General features: G+C 42.7%; 1 protein-coding gene across 3 annotated transcripts in view; it reads right to left on the reverse strand.

Annotated features, from left to right (window-relative positions):
• POLA1 (DNA polymerase alpha 1, catalytic subunit) overlaps positions 1-19,373 on the reverse strand; it is a 1,013,915-nt gene that overhangs the window by 725,724 nt on the left and 268,818 nt on the right. For all 3 annotated transcript variants that reach the window (XM_029603088.1, XM_029603086.1, XM_029603087.1), the window contains one exon: positions 4,227-4,326. In XM_029603088.1, coding sequence (XP_029458948.1) covers positions 4,227-4,326 — 100 coding nt within the window. The remainder of the gene's footprint in view (positions 1-4,226; positions 4,327-19,373) is intronic.

Genomic DNA, 19,373 nt, shown 5'->3' on the forward strand with positions numbered 1-19,373 from the left:
ACATGCCATACTGGGTCAGACCAAGGGTCCATCAAGCCCAGCATCCTGTTTCCAACAGTGGCCAATCCAGGCCATAAGAACCTGGCAAGTACTCAAAAACTAAGTCTATTCCATGTTACTCTGTTGCTAGTAATAGCAGTGGCTATTTTCTAAGTCAACTTAATTAATAGCAGGTAATGGAATTCTCCTCCAAGAACTTATCCAGTCCTTTTTTAAACACAGCTATACTAACTGCACTAACCACATCCTCTGGCAACAAATACATTGAGTGAAAAAGAACTTTCTCCGATTAGTTTTAAATGTACCACATGCTAACTTCATGGAGTGCCCCCTAGTCTATTATCTGAAAGAGTAAATAACAGATTCCCATCTACCCGTTCTAGACCTCTCATGATTTTAAACACCTCTATCATATCCCTCCTCAGCCGTCTCTTCTCCAAACTGAAAAGTCCTAACCTCTTTAGTCTTTCCTGATAGGGGAGCTGTTCCATTCCCCTTATCATTTTGGTCGCCCTTCTCTGTACCTTCTCCATCGCAACTATATCTTTTTTGAGATGAGGCGACCGGAACTGTACACAGTATACAAGATGCGGTCTCACCATGGAGCAATAGAGGCATGATATTTTCCATTTTATTCACCATTCCCTTTCTAATAATTCCCAACATTCTGTTTGCTTTTTTGCCTGCCGCAGCACAGTGAACCAACGATTTCAATGTGTTATCCACTATAAAGTCTAGATCTCTTTCTTGGGTGGTAGCTCCTAAGATGGAACCTAACATTGTGTAACTATAGCATCACCTTGCACTTATCCACATTAAATTTCATCTGCCATTTCAATGCCCAATTTTCCAGTCTCACAAGGTCTTCCTGCATTTTATCACAATCTGCTTGTGATTTAACTACTCTGGACAATTTTGTATCTGCAAATTTGATTACCTCACTCGTATTTCTTTCCAGATCATTTATAAATATATTGAAAAGTAAGGGTCCCAATACAGATCCCTGAGGCACTCCACTGTCCACTCCCTTTCACTGAGAAAATTGTCCATTTAATCCTACTCTCTGTTTCCTGTCTTTTAGCCAGTTTGTAATCCACGAAAGAACATCGCCACCTATCCCATGACTTTTTACTTTTCCTAGAAGCCTCTCATGAGGAACTTTGTCAAATGCCTTCTGAAAATCCAAGTACACTACATCTACCGGTTCACCTTTATCCACATGTTTATTAACTCCTTCAAAAAAGTGAAGCAGGTTTGTGAGGCAAGATTTGCTTGGGTAAAGCCAGGCTGACTTTGTTCCATTAAACCATGTCTTTTTATATGTTCTGCGATTTTGATGTTTAGAACACTTTCCACTATTTTTCCTGGCACTGAAGTCAGGCTAACCGGTCTGCAGTTTCCCGGATTGCCCCTGAAGCCCTTTTTAAATTTTGGGGTTACATTAGCTATCCTCCAGTCTTCAGGTACAATGGATGACTAGTATAAACAACTACTATGGAGCCTAAACTAAACCACTGGAAATGTGTCCTAAACCTCTCTCTCTGTATCCTTTAGAGCCACATTATGCACCACCAGGTTTGCTATCTCTCTCATGTCCAAGATCCCCATGGTATCCACCTGAAACTTGATCATAGGCTCCTCCTCAGAAAAAGATACAACCTAGGTATAGTCCAGCCAACCCATTCCTTTCGGAACATGACTAAAGCTGGCCTACACAGCAATATCACCTTCCTCAGTCTTGGAGAGTTCATCCTTCTCTATAGGTCTCTGCTCAGTGCATGTGAAAATGCCCAGGAAGCTCTTCCAGGGAATATACCCTGGAAACTGTGCCTTACTTCAATACTAGGCCACCTTTTTTCTCTTTTTGGTACACCCCAAGAAACATCCCTGGAGCCCCAGAAATGTGTGCAATGCAGGAATAAAAGACTTCTAGTAAGTCAGCTCAAACCTTCCTTGTAAAGCAGAACTCCCTTGTCTTACAAAAAAACAAAAAAACAAAAACATAAAAAACTCTGGACCTTCTTCTCAAGTGGAGGAAGGACACAAAATGATTGTGCACCCTTTCCAATCAGCTCTCTCTGAGAATATACAAGCAGTGAAATTCTGACAATCATATAAGTTGTGATTTGTCTGCCACAGGCATCATGAGGCCATAAAACCGTGGAGGCCCAGAATAAGCAGCATTGACCTTGGCCCACAGAAATTCTTCCACGCCCAGTTGGAAGGATTAAAATGTTGCCACAGGACTCATCTTCTCATGCTCAGCAGGAGGGACAATAAAGACTGTGTGGTACCCATCTTCCTGGTCTCAGCAAGAGCAAAGGAAAATGTTGCCACAAGACTCATCTCCATGGGTCCAGTAGGAATGACTATAAGAGCACTGCTATACTCATCTTCCCGCTCACAGAGGGATCAATGTTAACGGCGCTGCAGGATTCCCCTTACTACACTTAGTGAGCGCTACTACAAGGGTGCTGGTGAACACAGTAGCAAACGTAATGGCCCCTCGGTGCTCAATGTTCTGCTTTCAGTGCGTGTGACCATAAAGCCATCATGGTATAGCATGTCCCAATCCCAGCCGGAGTGAAAAAATGAAGCCACAGCACTCATCTTCCCAATTCATCTGGGAAAACTATAATGGCCCTGTCGGAAACTCTCTCTTCTTCCCCAAAGCAAATATTCAGACTGCCATCGGCCCACACCACAAGAGAAGCAACTGCTTCAGTCCCCTGCTCTACCACCCGATGCTTTGGGCTTCCCTCCATCTCTTCTCTTTTTTTTTTTTTTTTATTTTAGTAAAAGACCCAAGCTGGAAAAACAAAGTAAATAAATACTTTCCTGCTAGCTGTCTTCAGGAGCCAGAATGGAAATCCACAGAAAAGAGGAGGAGAGGCGTGAGAGAGAGGAATGAGAGAACCAGCTCCACAGGTTTTCAGGCCTCTTTCCCTTAAAGGGCACAAGAAGACTAAGGGCAACCGACCCCTGTGTACCCCTACACGATGAGGGGGATGGTCCTAATCTGGGACCCCTGGGAGTAAATCTTCATCTCCAACATCACACTGAAGGTTTGGCACCTCTACCATCTGCTGGAGACAGAGAATACTGAGCAACTGCAGGTGGCACATTGTCTTAAGTACCAGTGGTATAAGTAAAGCTTTTCTTCTCCATCTGTTGGTAGGGGAGAAAACCCATTCGTCTGGACTGATCTGGAGGACGATAAGGAAATGCTGTTCTCCTGTTGCTGCAGCCTAAGCCACTGAACAGCACGGCCCAATCCTTTATTTTTTTGATTCAAGAAAAATACACAAAATTTAAAGGCTTGGCCCCAACAGAGGTCAGAAGATACATATGAAGGGCAAAAAGGAAAACTGGAGTAATCCGATAAGGGGAAGGGGGAGAGGATGGAGGGTGGGATCCAAGTAGCCATAAAAAAAAATACCTGGAAACCCCCTGAGTCCTTATCTACCCCTAGGGAGTGCAAGGTTTTCACCTCTAGAGCATCCTCTTTCTTTTTTTTAATAAATCATGGATCACATTCAACTGAGGGAGTGAGACCCAGTCTTTCACATCAGGAGCACCTCTCCAACTTTTCCTGTTCAGCCTACAAGGCCTGAGTCCAAGGCACAGGATTCTTGTCTACCATCTGTTGGAAACAGAACACACTGGAAGGCTGTCAGCATGGATGCATATAAGGAGTGACATCCACAAACCTGTTCTCTCTACATAAACCACTTGTCGGGACTAGTCTGACTGGATTAAAGAGGAACATCCATTTGTAGATGGGAGCTCCAGAACTTGATACTGTTCTCAAAGTAGGGTCTCAAAGAGCAATACAAGTGTAAACAGCCTCCTCACCTACAATGTCTCTGCCTAAAGACCTTAGAAGTATAGGTAAAGGTCAAGGATGGAACTCACTCAAGGTCACAGAATGAGTGCACCGAATGCAGGCAGGTATTTTACAGATTTCCAAGTGGATGCTGTACACACACTCCTATCCTTTCCGGAGGACACACTCCAGTTCTTCCTGTTTTTTTCCTCTCTGGACACATCAGAGTGCTGGTAAGACAGGTTTCTTATGCTAAATGAGACAAATAGCAACTCCATTTGTCTTTACAAAGGAATATAAATATTAACCACCATCTTGCGTATGTTCCAAGAGCAAAACCTTAGTACATGTCAATCAGGAAGAGAACAAATATGCCTCACAGTTGTGTTTCACATCTTACCAACTTTAGGATCCAGTACCAGCCCCCCAGCATAGGCTGCCTTCTTTCGAACTTTTTTGGATTTGTTCTCAACTACATCAATGTCTTCATCTTCATTCACCTATAAGGAAGAGTAAGTTGAAATTTCTTCAGATCCTACAATCTGTCTGCACCGTACACTACAATCGTATGTTTCCAACATTCTCCATCATCCTCTCTAGTTAATTTAGAAATAGTTTTTCTTTCTTTATTAATCAGGCAAAGAAAAGTAGACTTCTTGATGCAGCTATTTTCCAGATGGCATGGACAGCTTAGCAATTCAAGCATGGGTTATGAGGAAGTCACTACCATTTCATGAACTTTTGGAGACTGAAGTGAAATTAATGGACAAGTCCTATTCCAGCTCTGGGGGCAATGTACACCAATGGCCTCAGTAAAGATGTTGCAAACTACCTCAGTTTCCCCATGCTGATCACACAAGGTGGAGGAGACTTGTACTGTCACACTTGCAAGCTGTGCCCATCTTTTTAGTTAAACATTTTTAAGTTTTGCATTTCAAACACAATCCTGTCCCAATAAAAATACCTATGGCAAACACATAGGGAATGCGTAAACAACAATTTCTCTAATAATCAAATATACCCACATACACAGAGAAATATATGACATTTACAATTAATGTGCAATATTATTTATTGTTAAATCCAACATGTAAACATATACACAATTAAAATTGGTGAAACTGCAATCATTCAACCATTCACACATTTAAAACCAACAACTAATGACAACATGTAATTCATACAATTTCACAATAAAGTGCAAAAATGCCTCAAAGCACTGCCTATCTTGTTTTTCTGTTTGCTAGTCCTGAGAGGACCAGCGTTTCATGCATGTTCAATTACATATTGTTTTGAACATGCATGAAACGCTGGTCCTCTCATAGAGTTTCCAATCTATTCAAATACAATCGTATGCTCCATATATTTGTAATGTTCAAACCCTTAATCACAACAAGTGGGAGTACTAATTTCATACACGCACACAGCGCTGTTCTGTAAATCTCCACCACTTCTCAATTTATACCGAAGAGAGGGGGCTACCCCTCTATTGCATCATCCATATACATCTAGTCCAACAACGGATCCTTGTTTCACCCATGAATGGGCTTCCTCAGGGACATATTCATGAAAATCACAGGATATCACCTGTTTTTACTGCTCTCAATCTAAACTTAAATGGAGTATCACTGTCAAACATCTCACGTGTCACGTGTAAGAGCGGTCCGTTGTGGGATAGCGTTTCCGCTTTTTTGAAGGTATCAATTATAATCAATATAAAGACATTGACAGTTTTTTTACTTCAACAGAGATTGGCTGGCTAGTGTTGCACGTGGGCAGACCCAGCACGGAAATGCAAACAGCAATGGGGACAGCATTCAGCTGGCAAGATACAGAAGAGTTTCTGGAGGGCCATAAATGTTCTCATAAGTGGTGGGGAGGAGGAAAAAGAGTGTCTGGGGTTAGTGTTTTTGGTTGTATGCCTTTTTAGATTTTTTTTTTTTTATTATTTCTTCTCCCTGCAGAACACCAAAGAAGTGTTAAAAATGGCTCCAAAGATAAAGAAAGCAATCACTATCGAAAAGAATAAGGAAATTGTGCAGAAATTTGAGAGTGGTGTTCGAGTGACCAATCTCGTTCTCATATACAGCATGTCAAAATCCATCATTTCCACAGTCTTACAAAGACTTAGTGTGGCTAGAGGTGTCACTCAAATTAGTAAGTCATAATCAACAGTGAAAGATGAGGTATTTATTTATTTAAAGGCTTTTATATACCGGAGTTCATGTACTAGTACATACCACTTCAGTTTACACAGAACCAATATTGGAAAATTACATCAAACAAGTGGGTATAAAATAACAAGGCTAACTTTGTAGGAACTTAGAACTTGAGGTAAAGGAGAGAACAGGACCAAGTGGTAACAGATCAATGTAAATAGCTAAATAATAAATACAAATTCTTACAATGAATACAAATGCTTACAGATTACAGTCTTCAAAATCTAAGTTTACATCTTCAGAATAATGTTTAAATCTACAAGAACTAACGGTTATATCTTCAAGGTTTGTAGACTTCAAAGCTGAGGTTACATCTGACTTAAAAGGTATTGGTGTAGCATGCTGTAAATTTAACGATTGGGAATATGAGACCAAGAAATACAATTAAGAGTTGCGGCATCAGGCATCTGGTTAACGTGATTATGAAATGCGTGAATGAGTCTAGTTCTGGGACGTGGCTCTGAGCGAAAACTTTAAGTGAAGGCTTTTGTAAAGAGCCAGGTTTTGAGTTTCTTTTTGAATGTTCGAGTACAGATTTCAAGACGAATGTCCGTGGGGAGGGCATTCCAATGGAGGGGGCTGGCAGTCGAGAATGCACGTTTCTTGAGTGAGGACTTGGCTGAAGGTACGTGTAAGGTGCCTAAGTAACTGGTTCTGATTGGTCTTGATGATGCATGTGGACGAAGTGGACAGCTTAGATCAAGCGATGTTTGGGAATGGATGGTCTTGTGTGTTATAGTTAGCACTTGAGGTAGAAAGCTTATTGCTAGTGTGGATAAATGAAAGGCAGATGGCAGGTGATTGCCTATCTGAATGTCTAATCTGTGAAAAAGCTAGGGCTATAAATGCAGATATCGTAAAGGATAAGCCATTCCCAAGTGAACATGGTGAAATATTTTGTGACAGTAAGGGGTGGTTTCACAATTTTAAAGCAAGAACTGGGGTTCATAGTGTAGCTAGGCATGGTGAAGCTGCCAGTTCAGATAAAAGGCTGCTCTGTGTCATTGCTCTGTGTCATTGCACTTCGAAGCAATGACACAGAGAAATGGCTTTTCCTGTCAGCAAGTTTTCAACTGATGAAACTGGACTATTCTGGAAGAAAATGTCCAAGAGAACATATATTACCCAGGAAGAAAAGAAAATGCCAGGCAAGAAGCCAATGAAGGATAGGATAACCTTATTGCTATGTGCCAATGCGAGTGGTGACCTCAAGATAAAGCCTCTTGGTTTATCATTCTGAGACCCCTAGAGTGTTCAGAAAACAGAAGGTCATGAAGAATAGGTTAGGGGTCATGTGGAGATCGAACAGAAAAGCCTGAGTGACAAGAGTTCTTTTTCTTGAGTGGATAAGGGAGGTTTTCTGCCCTACTGTACAGAAATATCTGGAGGACAAAGGCTTACCACTCAAGGCTCTCATCATCATGGACAATGCTCCTGCTCACCCACGAGACTTGTAAGACGAGTTGGCTGAAGAATTTCCATGGTTCACAGTAGAGTTCCTCCCACCCAATACAACTCCTCTACTTCAGCCTATGGACCAGCAGGTCATAGCTAACTTTAAGAAGCTATACACCAAGGAACTGTTCCAGAAGTGCTTCCAGATGGTTTCAGATACCGATTTAACCCTTAAAGAATTCTGGAAGGAACATTACAGCATACTTTCATATGTGGGGTTAATAGAGAAATCCTGGGCCAATGTCTCTCAAAGGACATTGACATCTGCCTGGAAGAAAGTGTGGCCTAAAATTATAGAAGAGCGAGACTTCAAAGGAGAGGAGCCTGAGCCTGCAACTGGCCCTTTTGTCAATGACATTGTCACTATAGCAGAGTCCATAGGCTTGCAGATAGACAGTGCTGATGTTGAGGTGGAGGAACACTCAGAAGAATTGTCTATAGAGGAACTTCAGCAACTTCTGGCTGAGCAACAGAGAATGGCAGCAGAGGAGCTTTCTGAAGAGGAGGAGCAGCAACAATCAGTGCAGCAAATTTCCTCTTCTGGAATTAAGGAAATCCTAAAAATATGGACAGAGCTACAAACATTTGTAGAGAAGACCCATCCAGACAGAGGAAAAGCCAATCATTGCATTCACTTGCTTAATGATAACGTCATGTCATACTTCAGAACAGTGTTGAAGAAAAGACAGAAACAGACAACCTTAGACCAACTAAAAACCTTAGTTTTTAGTTGCGAAAAGGTTGAGACCAAGTGAGCCAGAAGCAGGTCCTAGTGGGCTACAGACACCTCCCACCCCCCAGAAGTAGAGAAAGGACACCAGAGAGCCAGATTCTAGATGTTCTAATGGAATGGGACTCTCCTTCCGAACAATAACCACCTTCAATTTCATCCTCCCCCCTCCTCCCTTCCTGCAAACCAAAGATGTTAAGTTTTAAATAAATAATAGAAAAATAAACTTGAATTGTTGTTTCTGGTAGGCTAAGCACATTTTATAACCTTTTGGTGAGTACACTAGGGAAGTATTTGTGTTTCTGGTAATTAATTACCTTATACAACCATTTTTTATTATAGAAATGGTTAGGTAAGGGGTGCTTTTGGGAGGTTCGGAACGCATTATTTGTTTTCCCATTATTTCCTATGGAAAAAATAGTCTTGACTTTCAATCAACTTGAGTTACAAACAGCCCTCGGGAACCAATTGAGTTCGTTAGTCAAGGGACCACTGTATTGTGTAGCAGAGCAACTTGTTAGGTCTAATGTGGCTTATGATCAGTGGGAAAAGGAGTTGGACAAACAGATAGGACCCTTAGCTGTCGAAGTGTTCACAATTTTATAAAGAATATGGTTGGAAAAATTAGATGTGAATGGTGGACATGTTTGTTGGTTATTGTTACACGCTAATGTCCAGCAACATACTAAGACTAAAAGGTTGCAGAATCAGATTGCCTTTTTGGAAAAAAACAGAATGGGGGCTATGAGGCACAGCTCTTAGATCTAAGAACCACCCCTGAATCTGCAGAGTCACAGTGGGACCTTCCTTTAAAACAGGTTGCTGTGTCTGTCCAGGACTCTGCAGCTTGTTGTGTTCAAGTTTTAGCACAGCATATACAGCAGGATCTTCAAGTGTCTATGGCTAAAGTGGCCGCAGTTATTAGGCGAGAAGCCCTGGCTACAGACCCCAATATCTGCAAAGGATACAATAGTGATTATGAGGACGACGAGGCAAATGAGTTATGGCAATGTTCCACAAGGAGACTACACCTGCTTGTCACTGTTAAATTTTCATAGGATGAGAGGTTGCCAGAGGAGGAGGAAATTGTGGGGGAAAGCAAATTTCTCAGAAAAAGTGCAGATAACACTACAGGGAAAAAAGGGATCCCTGACTCAGACTCAGCAGACCATTAATATGACATATTCCCAAACAATTAGTGCAATTCCTCCTCTCTTTTCATATACCACAACAGTCATAAGATGGCACTTGATCTTGTTAACTTTGTTTTTATTTTTATTATAAGATTTTTGTAATTTTATAGTTATGTCATTTTATTTTATGATTTATATCTTTTGTACACCATTTTGACTAAACTTTGTTTGTAAAAGCGGTATAGAAACATTTTTAAATAAATAAATTGGCAGATTTCAACAAAACGAAAAGGAGAATTTGGTGGATTGGCTAGTATGTTTATCAGAACAGGGTACTGGGTCAGTACAGCTTTCAGATGAGCTTGCTGTAATGGGCCCTATCTGCAAAGAACACTTTGTACATGGTCGTGCATGCCACATACTTGTCACTTCATCAGCTGAGACAGAAATACGTCTCCTTAATGTAACTGGGGCAGTTCCTCGGGCAAAAGCAGGAGTTGCTTACCTGTAATAGGTGTTCTAGGATAGCAGGACATTAGTCCTCACAGATGAAGCCCAGCACAGAAAACTTTTGTCAAAGTTTCTAGAACTTTGACTGGTACACTGAGCATACCCAGCATGTCACTATCTATGCGGGGTCCCCTCTTCAGTCTCGTAATATAGAATTCATGAGTGAAAAATAAAAGAAAACGAGGAGAACCCAACTTTCTGGGGTGGCGGGCGGGTTTCCTGAGGACTAACTTCCTGCTGTCCTAGGAGAACACCTGTTACAAGTAAGGAACTCTGCTTTCTCCTAGGACAAGCAGGATGGTAGCTCTCACAGATGGGTGAATACCAAGCTACAGACTGCTCCCAGCAACCACTATGACCAACACACAACAAACTGGCTGCCAATAGGCACAAAAAACAACTGCAGTACTGTTTGGTAATGTAGGGAGACAGCGTCCACATGGACCCCCAACCGAGGAGGGAGGCATCTGTGGTAAGCACCACTTGAGGTGGGACAACCTGAAAAGGAATGCCCTGCTCTAGGTTGGATAGATTTTTCCACCAGGACAGGGAGACCTGGAGGGGCGGTGTGATGGAGACATGCACTTCGAGGTCCTGGGACGCCTGCTGCCACTGAAACCGCAGAGTCCACTGCACCCTGCACATGCACAGGCAGGACAATGGGGTGACATGAACAGATGCAGCGATGTGATCCAAAAGATGAAACATCAGCCAAGCAGAAATCCATGGGCAGCTGCAGACCCACTCACAAATGAGGACAGAGCAAGCGTCCGATCAAGGGGCAGGAATGGCTTGGCCTGAACCATGTCCAGCCTGGCTCCTATAAAGTCCAGGCAAGTCGATGGGCAGAGGTGGGATTTGGATAATTGATGACAAACTCCAGAGAGTGCAGCACCTGGATGGACAGACGTAACGAACAAAGCGCTCCCTGTCAGGTGGCGCTTTTTATCAGCCAGTCATCCAAGTAAGGGAACACATACACCCCTTGAAGCCTGAGGAGCGCTCCCACCCCTGCCAGGCACTTGGTAAAGACCCGAGGGGCAGATGCAAGGCCGAATGCTAACACCCAATACTGGTTCCTTTCCCACCACAAAGCGAAGATAACTTTCTGCAACTCGGGTCAATCACTATGTGGGCGTAGGCATCTTTTAGGTTGAGGGAGCAGAAACCATCTCCTTTTCTTAGGAGCGGAATCAGGGTGCCCAACGAAACCATCTCGAACTTTTCTCTTTGAAGGAATTTGTTCAAGGCTCTCAAATTGAGAATAGGGCGGAGACCCCAAGTTCTCTTTGGTATCAGGAAATACCAAGAGTAGAACCCTCTGCCCTGCAGGCAGCAAGGAACAGGTTCATCACTCTTGCCATTAACAGGCAGAGAGCTCTGTCAAAAGTATTTCCTGAGGAGCAGACAAAACCCACAATGGACATGAGGGAGAGTCCACCGGGATGTCCCTGAAATTCAGTCAGTACCCTCGGCAAACGATAGAGAGAACCCACTGGTCTGTCATTAGGAATCAGCTGGGGGCGAAACAACAGAGCCTGCCCCCGACGGGAGGGCAGGACGCCAAGGGTACAGCAAACTGACTCTTGCTCCCTCAACCCCAGTCAAAACCCCATAACAGGGCTCTGCTGGAGGGCTAGCTGAGCCCTGGAGGTCCTTTGCTGGCGGGGCATTCATGCCAGCGAGGTCGGAGGATAATTCCCTTGACTATAGAAGGATTTCCTCAAGCCTTGCCGTGAGGAATTCCTGACAAGGATGGTGGGTCAGAAGCACTAGCTGACAGTTGCTTAAGGGTCTCATGGTGGTCCTTCAATTGGGCCACCACATCCCTGACCTTATCCTCGAAGAGATTCTCTCCTGTAACGGCAAATCTGCCATGGTCATGACAGAATGAAAAAAAAGGGCCACAACATCAAAAATCGATGGCGGTGGATGTCGATGGCCGGTGGGCACTGAGACGCCACCACAACGAGGGGCTCGCCCGCTAAAGGAAACTTACTAGAATTGCCAAAAAAAACCTGGGAACACTATGGGGAAGCACAGGGAAATCAGCAATGGAACAACGAGAAATAACCTGCGAAAAATGCGTGAAGAGAGGAAAAGTTTCGACAAGGCTAAAAACAGCCAAAGTGATCTCACTCTCACCAAGAAGCTTTCAACTCCGTGGAAAAAGAAAGACTGGAGAGAGACCTCACGTAGATGCATGGTATAGGGCATGCTCAGTGTGCCTAGTCAAAGTTCTAGAAACTGACATACGTTTTCCGCATCAGGGCTCCATCAATGATGTCACCTGTGTGAGGACTACCATCCTGATTGTCCTTGGAGAAACAAGTGTAGGGTTAAAATATCAATTTTAGGCTTGTCCACTGATTCAACATTTTGGAGGAAAGTGCTTGATTATATAGGCACAGTAAAGCTGCATAGAGACCCCAGAGTTTTTCTTTTTGAAGGACTACAAAGAATTGCTTTCCATGACAAATTTACTAAGTTATGGGTTCGGAAAGCCCTTTCACTTGCAAAGAAGTCTATTTTGTAATACACACTGGACATCAAACCACTCTCTCTGATATATTGGACAAACCTACTTCATCATATTTGTCTTGGAAAGTATGCTGAAAAGACTGTCCAGACGGAAGGCATTCTTGAAGGTTTGGGATGAGTACTTGCAATCGCTCTCATATAGGACAAGGAGTATGATATTGAATGACTTTTCATATGCCCTTTCTTGAGTTCTGTATTTTGCCAATATTGACAGATATCTTGTCTTTCATTTAGTGTTTTGTTGAAAACCCTTGGTGGTGTGAGTTGCGAAGATGGTTTCAAATGACTTTTTGCTCTAATATTGTCAAGTGTTGGAATGGGGGTTGAGATGAGTAAATCAGCCTCCATATTCTTCTGTCTTACAATTGTATTTCAACAAAAACATTTAAATCATCAGTAGACTTTACAAACCACTTTGTATTGAAAACCCATGGCAGTTTCCCAACTGTCTCCTGGAGGCACACCTAACCAGTCAGATTTTCAGAATTGCCTCAATGAATATGCATGTCTGCAAATCTCTCTCATAATAGGCCTTCAGTTTTGGAATAGTATCCCATTAGAAGAAAGACATGAACTTGTCTTTGAAAGGTTAGCAAGAGACTTAAGACATTTCTTTTTAACCAAGTTTTCATTGATTGGTTTGTAATTGTATCTGATGTACAATGTTTTATGCATTATAGCATTTACCATAATGTTTTTACATGTCTTGTGTTTGGTATATGTTATTAAATTGTCTGCATTTTAGTCATAATCCAAATAGAATATCAGATCTGTGGAATAAAAATAGATTCATTCTAGATATCCTGAAAACTCGACAGGTTAACAAGTCTCCGAGAGAGAGCTGGAAAACACTAAACTATAGGGCAAAATAATCTTTTGTGACTCAAATTGTCAACTGTGAGCAGATTTCTCTGCCGACATCAAATATTCTGACTTGCTTGATTTTAAATACCAGAGTTTATTGGAAAATACGATTTTTTTTATTTGTTAAGTTTTGTTTTTTTAGCCAGAATTAATTACATCCACTTGAGGCCGTTGGCACTAGGTGTGACAGACCTGCAAAAGTCTGGTCCTCTGGAAGTAAGTTATGATCTGGCTTTTTTCCCCTATATTTAAAAGTACGTATATATATATTTTTTTTTTTTTTGTATATAATCTGTTTTTATTGTCACAATGGGCAGACATGATACAAAACAAGTCAAGAGTAAGGCAAAATAGCCAAACAGATCTAGTACATCTCAAACTCCGTAAGATGAAAAACAACAAGATACATCAGAGATAGTCATCAGACAATCTTGAACAGCGCAAATGGACACCATTGAGACTAAAAGTATATATATATTTGAAATATAATTGTTTAGTTTGTTTCTTTGCGCTATTTTCAAAAAGGTTTGTGGGGGGGCGGGGTCGTTAGTTTCTTTTCGATTGTGTTCTTCACTCAGACTTACTTTCCTAAATATTTTTTGTGCTGGTTTTTGTTACCAACGCACACATATACATACATATATACATACATACATACATATATATAAAGCCTTCGGTATAAAGACAAATCTTGAATTGAACATGAACAATAAGAAGCCAATGTAGCACTTCCAAAAATGGATGCACATGTGCATTTGAGAGGAATAAAATAAGCTGACATGTCGCATTCTGGACTAATTGAAGTACCTGCTGTAAATATTTAAATGTAAATATATAGCATTACAGTAATCCATATGGCTCAATACAATGGCTTGAACAACTAATCTAAATTCTTCCACAGGCAAAATCTTCTTCAGAGGCCAATTAGTACGAAGTTTATAAAAAGCAACTCAAGCTACTGTTTTAACCTGTGTTTTTAGTGATAGCTAGGAATCAGAGTACCACTAAATTACAAGCGTCATCTTTAATATATAATTAAGTTACTAAGATTTATATTTGCAAAGAACTACCGTGAAGCCACAAAACTGAGGTCTTTCCACAGCTAAGTATTACGCCATTATGTAACAACCACTCTTGAATCTGCTAGTATAGACTTGTCTGACACTAACAATCAGATTATTAAAAGGTTCCCCCTAATGGTGTCCATTTTCAACAATTTACTTATAAACCATCAGTGCAGGTTTATATTTAAACAAATACCACCCTGTTCCAATAGGGCAGGGTTGCATTTATTTACATTTATTTCAATTTACATTTATACCAGTGTTTCCCAACTCTCTCCTAGAGGCACACCTAGCCAGTCAGGTTTTCAGGATTACCACAATGAATATGCATGAGACCGATTTGCATACACTACAGACCCAGTGTATGCAAATCCTTTTCATGCATATTCAATTACGGATATTCTGAAATCAGTACAGTTAGTTATGCCTCCAGGAGAGGGTTGGGAAATGATTTATACCCCGCTCTTCTCACAGACTCCAAAGCAGCTTGCAAGTATAGCAATAGCAGCTTAACATAGCACACAGAATTTATGGGCCACAGACTTTGCTGCTGTCAAAAGGAACCTGGCTGTAAGCAAAGATAATTTAAACAATTACCATCCCCTTCCAATTGTATAACAAGGAACACATTGTTTTCCTAGGATAAGGAAAGATTGTAGTGTAGTATAAATTAAATTCTGAAATTATTAAGTATAAAATAAGAGTATTAATTTAAGCACATTAAGTTATATTAATAGACGTTAAGAAGAGCAATAGAAAGAATATACAGTCAAATAACATTTACTTGAATTTAATCATCTAAATCACTTAGAGCCTTGGCAATTTCAACATACATAATCAAGTAAAACAAGAATATGACAAACTTCACTACATTAAAATTGAATCAAAAAAATCTTGATAAAAAAAAAAAAAATTACAATAAAAAATTGTTGAAGCTCAAAACTCTTTGCAAGTTTTTCAGTAATACAAACCAAGCTTGCTTACTGTGAACAGTGTTCTCTGTGGACAACAGGATGAATTAGCCATGACACATGGGCAAGGTTATCCAACGGCACCAAACAGACCTTTCTAAGCTTATACAGCTTCTGCTCTACTGAGCATGTGTAGGAATTCCTGCACAGATGTTTCCTCATGAACGCTCTCAGTCGATTTTAGAGCCAAGTCTAGCTAAGTAGTTGCCTTTCCAGGAATACAAGCGGGTAGTTAGATTGGCTAAATCATCCTTCTGCTTACAGAGAACAACATTTATGGTAAGCAAGCTTGCTTTCTCCATCAACAAGCAGGGCTGAATTTAACCATGACACATGGGGAGTCCCAAGATGAAGGTTACAGTGGAGCATTTACAAAATAAGCACCCCAAGCCCACTATGGAGAGTAGACTTAAGGGTGATCTCGATATGCCAAACTGCTTGTTCAAATTTACTGTCACTTTTTGATAAATTGTCTAGACCAGTGATGGCTAACCTATGACACGCGTGTCAGAGGTGACACGCCGAGACGTATTTGCTGACACGCGCAGCGTTTCATGGACTATCGGGAAATTTTATTTATTTATTTTAATTGGCTGCGCCGAGCGATAACCCAAAAACGCAGCCCGACCCTTTAAAATTAGTTTTTTTAGTATCCCCCACCCTCCGAACCCCTCCACCCCCCAAGCCCCCAGGCGCAGGGAAGCTCATGCGGCGCAGTGACAGGCAGTGGGCAAGGCCGTGGTGAGGCTCATGTCACCACGGCCCGAAGAAAAAGATCGCGTTTAAACACGCTGATGCTCCTCCTCCTTCCTGCCTGTGCGGACCCGGAAGTAAACGTTGCCGGAGCCGCATGGGCAGGAAGGAGGAGAAGCATCAGCGCGTGCAGAAGAGCAGCGCTTACGGGCCAACGCAAATCCCAAGTCGCAATGGCCCAAGAAGAGGAAGAGGTCTGGTAGCGGGGCTGCCACGACCCAAGAAGATCAGGGCCGCTGCAGAGCCCATCCTGCGGCGACCCACAAAGAGGAGGCCCAGAGGTGAGAGAAAGGCTGAAGGTCTGTAGAGGGTGTGTGTGCGCATGTATGAGATGAGTTGAGAGATTGTCTTATTGTGCTTGAGCAAAACAGCATGTGGGAGTGAGAGACAGCTTGTATGTGTGTGTGAGAGTCAGACAGCATGTGCCAGTGAGAGACTGTGCGTATGAATGATTGTATATGAGAGAGCATGTGACAGTGAGAACCTGTGTGTGAGAGAGAGAAATGCATGTGAGAATGAGAACCTGACCTTGTTTGAGGGAAGAAGATGAGAGAGAAAAAAAACAGAAAAAAAGACAATATAAAAGGAATTGCAAAAAAAAAAATAAAAAAAGGAAGGTGGAAAAAAATAAGAAAGGGAAGGTAGGAAAAAAAAGCCTGTGACCAACCAATTAGAAAACTAAGATCAGACAGCAAAGGTAAAAAAAAAATAAATAAACCGACCCGCCCAGGAGCACTAGGCCGCGGCGACAACAGGGAGGCAGGAGCCCATCCCCCTCAGCTGCTGTGTCCTGCTGCTGCATGGTCCTCAAAATGGCCTCCGTTCCCGCACTGAGCTGAAACGGGTCCGGGGCCTGCTGCGACAAACTCAGAACGCCGACCCCCCGCCACGATCGTGAAGCCCCCTCCCTCCCGCTGATTTCACGGGTGCAGCGACCTCCGAAGAGCCCTCTCCCCCTGAGAGACACTCCGTACAAACGCCGGTCCGGGAGAGCTGCGTATGCGCTGCCGCACACAGCACAGGCCGCACCACGCGGCATAAGCAGGGACCTAAATTTAGCCCGGCTGGAGAGAGGAGCAGGAGAAATCAAAGGCCGACGCGATCGGAGTTGTCTGCGGTCTGAAATCAACACCCGCAGTGAGCAAGCTAGGCTAGCAGAGCAGGAGAATTTAAAGCCGCCAGAACCCAAATTTTTTTTTTTATTTTTTTTTTTTTAAATCTTACAGGGGGCTAACTGAAGGTGAGAGCCCGAGACCGCCGGGATCACCTTCAGTGGGCAGTTACAGGGTCCTCAACCCTCTGCTCCTGAGCCTCAAATGCCAGGGGGGATGGTCCCACCAGGACCTGCAACCCCCTGGGAGGCTAAAAAGGGGAACTAGCCTAAGATCAAAAATCTGACCTCTCACTAGTCAGCCATACACACAGACTACCCGAAAAACATACAAAAGACCCTTAAATCCTAACCAAATACCAGACTCCAGGGAAGCACCTCTTCCACCTGCTGGAGACAGAATACTAGGTGGCACCTCAGAGTATACGACAGTCCACAGAAATTGGTCTGTCTCCACCTGCTAGAGGGGAGGTAAAACCCAGGAGTCTGGGCTGATCCACGTACATACAGGGAACAGTAAATCCTGACAATGACAGTAGATCTAGAACCTCCTGGATACAGGGAAATTCTAGAGATGTTAACAAGAGGAAGGGTGCAAGGACGGAGCCCCAGGGGCTACCCCATAATGGGGATTTGTGACACAGAAGGGGATTCAAAGACATATTCCTCTTCTGAAGGAGAAGACTCTTGACACTACCCAGGAACACAGTAGTCCTAAGTCAGTCCTGTGGCAGCGGTGCACAACCTATTGTGCTCACCACAAGGGAAACTGAAAAATAGAGCCCTCCACTATAAAACCACACTGACCAGTACTTATACAGTGGTATCCCATTTTTTTTTAAATTCTTTATTCATTTTCATTCACATATACATTAACTGAATAAAAATCGTATTATCTCATCATGAAATCTTCCTTTAAAGAACAGCAAAAATACCATATATGCAATATTATTATTAGAAAAAAATTTCTATCCTCAAGAACAATTTAAGTAATAATTACAGTAATTTTAATCTTCAACTTAGGATGAAATATGAAGCTGATTTGGGTAATTTAGTAAATAACTGGAGATTACTTATTATGAAATCACTTTTGATAACACTTAACACAGATCTAATGCTGGATTATCTACATATCTTGTCCATCTTAGCCTACTCACTGGTAGGAATTACACTAGTAGATGGTTCTTCTATTATACCTGGAATTTCACTACTCAGTAAAGAAGCAGCAGTGGGTTGCGGTATCCCATCTTATGGATGGTGGCACACCTATTGACCCACTCACAGTGCTTGTGGGCAGAATCCCATAGCACAGCAAGGACTGAGCACCATTTGCTAGAGCTGGTGGCTGAATGCTGCCAAAGGCAAATCACAGAGTGTGTGATAATGCCTTCCTTGCCAGTGCTCCCCAGCACTTTGTGGTGCAGAACTGATGAGGCAGAAATCTTGATGTGACAATGGCAGAACCCAGGCATGGCTAAGAACTGCACAGACAGGGAGAATGCCGCCTGCCATCGCCCAAGGCACTTGGAGTAGATGCCTTGTCATACCCAACCATGCATGGTACGCTCCACTATTACAGAAATTCCCAGTAGAGTGCATAGAACAGTGTGACGACAGCAGCCCCAGTACTACTGGGGCTCTGGGTTTAGCATGGTTGTGGGTGGCTTTCTATGGCGTTGCCCCCTCCAGTACCTGATAGCGCTCCAAGAGATTGGTCACAGCCTTTGAAACTACGATGGGAACGGCTCACCGCTGCTTCTCTCATGGAACGATAGCAGCAAAGACAATGGTGACAGATGGTGCCCATGATGCTTTGTCCACTGGTGCCCACAGTGGTGGCAGCACCAGTAGGGCTCATAGCGCATTCACATTCAAAGATGGATCACATCAAGGGCACCAAACGACTGTGCACCCAGGGATTTGACGACGCTTGACCAAATCTTGATCAGTTCAATGGTATATAGTGCCATCCCAGGCGCCAGAGGCACCCATGGACCTCAACAGCCCAGCGGTACAAACAGAGACCTCTGTGTCCGAAGACATCAATTAACTGGCAGAACCAAGGATGCCCAGGGCACCTGCAGGCAGAGGGTCTGCAGCCTTAACACGCCTCATTGCTGCCCAGAGAAACCAATGACTGCCAGTGCCATTGACTCTTCCTCTCGGCTCACCTATCCATCTGAGGACATTGATGCT

The sequence above is a fragment of the Rhinatrema bivittatum genome, chromosome 5, assembly GCF_901001135.1.
Source record: "Rhinatrema bivittatum chromosome 5, aRhiBiv1.1, whole genome shotgun sequence".
Lineage (NCBI taxonomy): Eukaryota > Metazoa > Chordata > Amphibia > Gymnophiona > Rhinatrematidae > Rhinatrema > Rhinatrema bivittatum.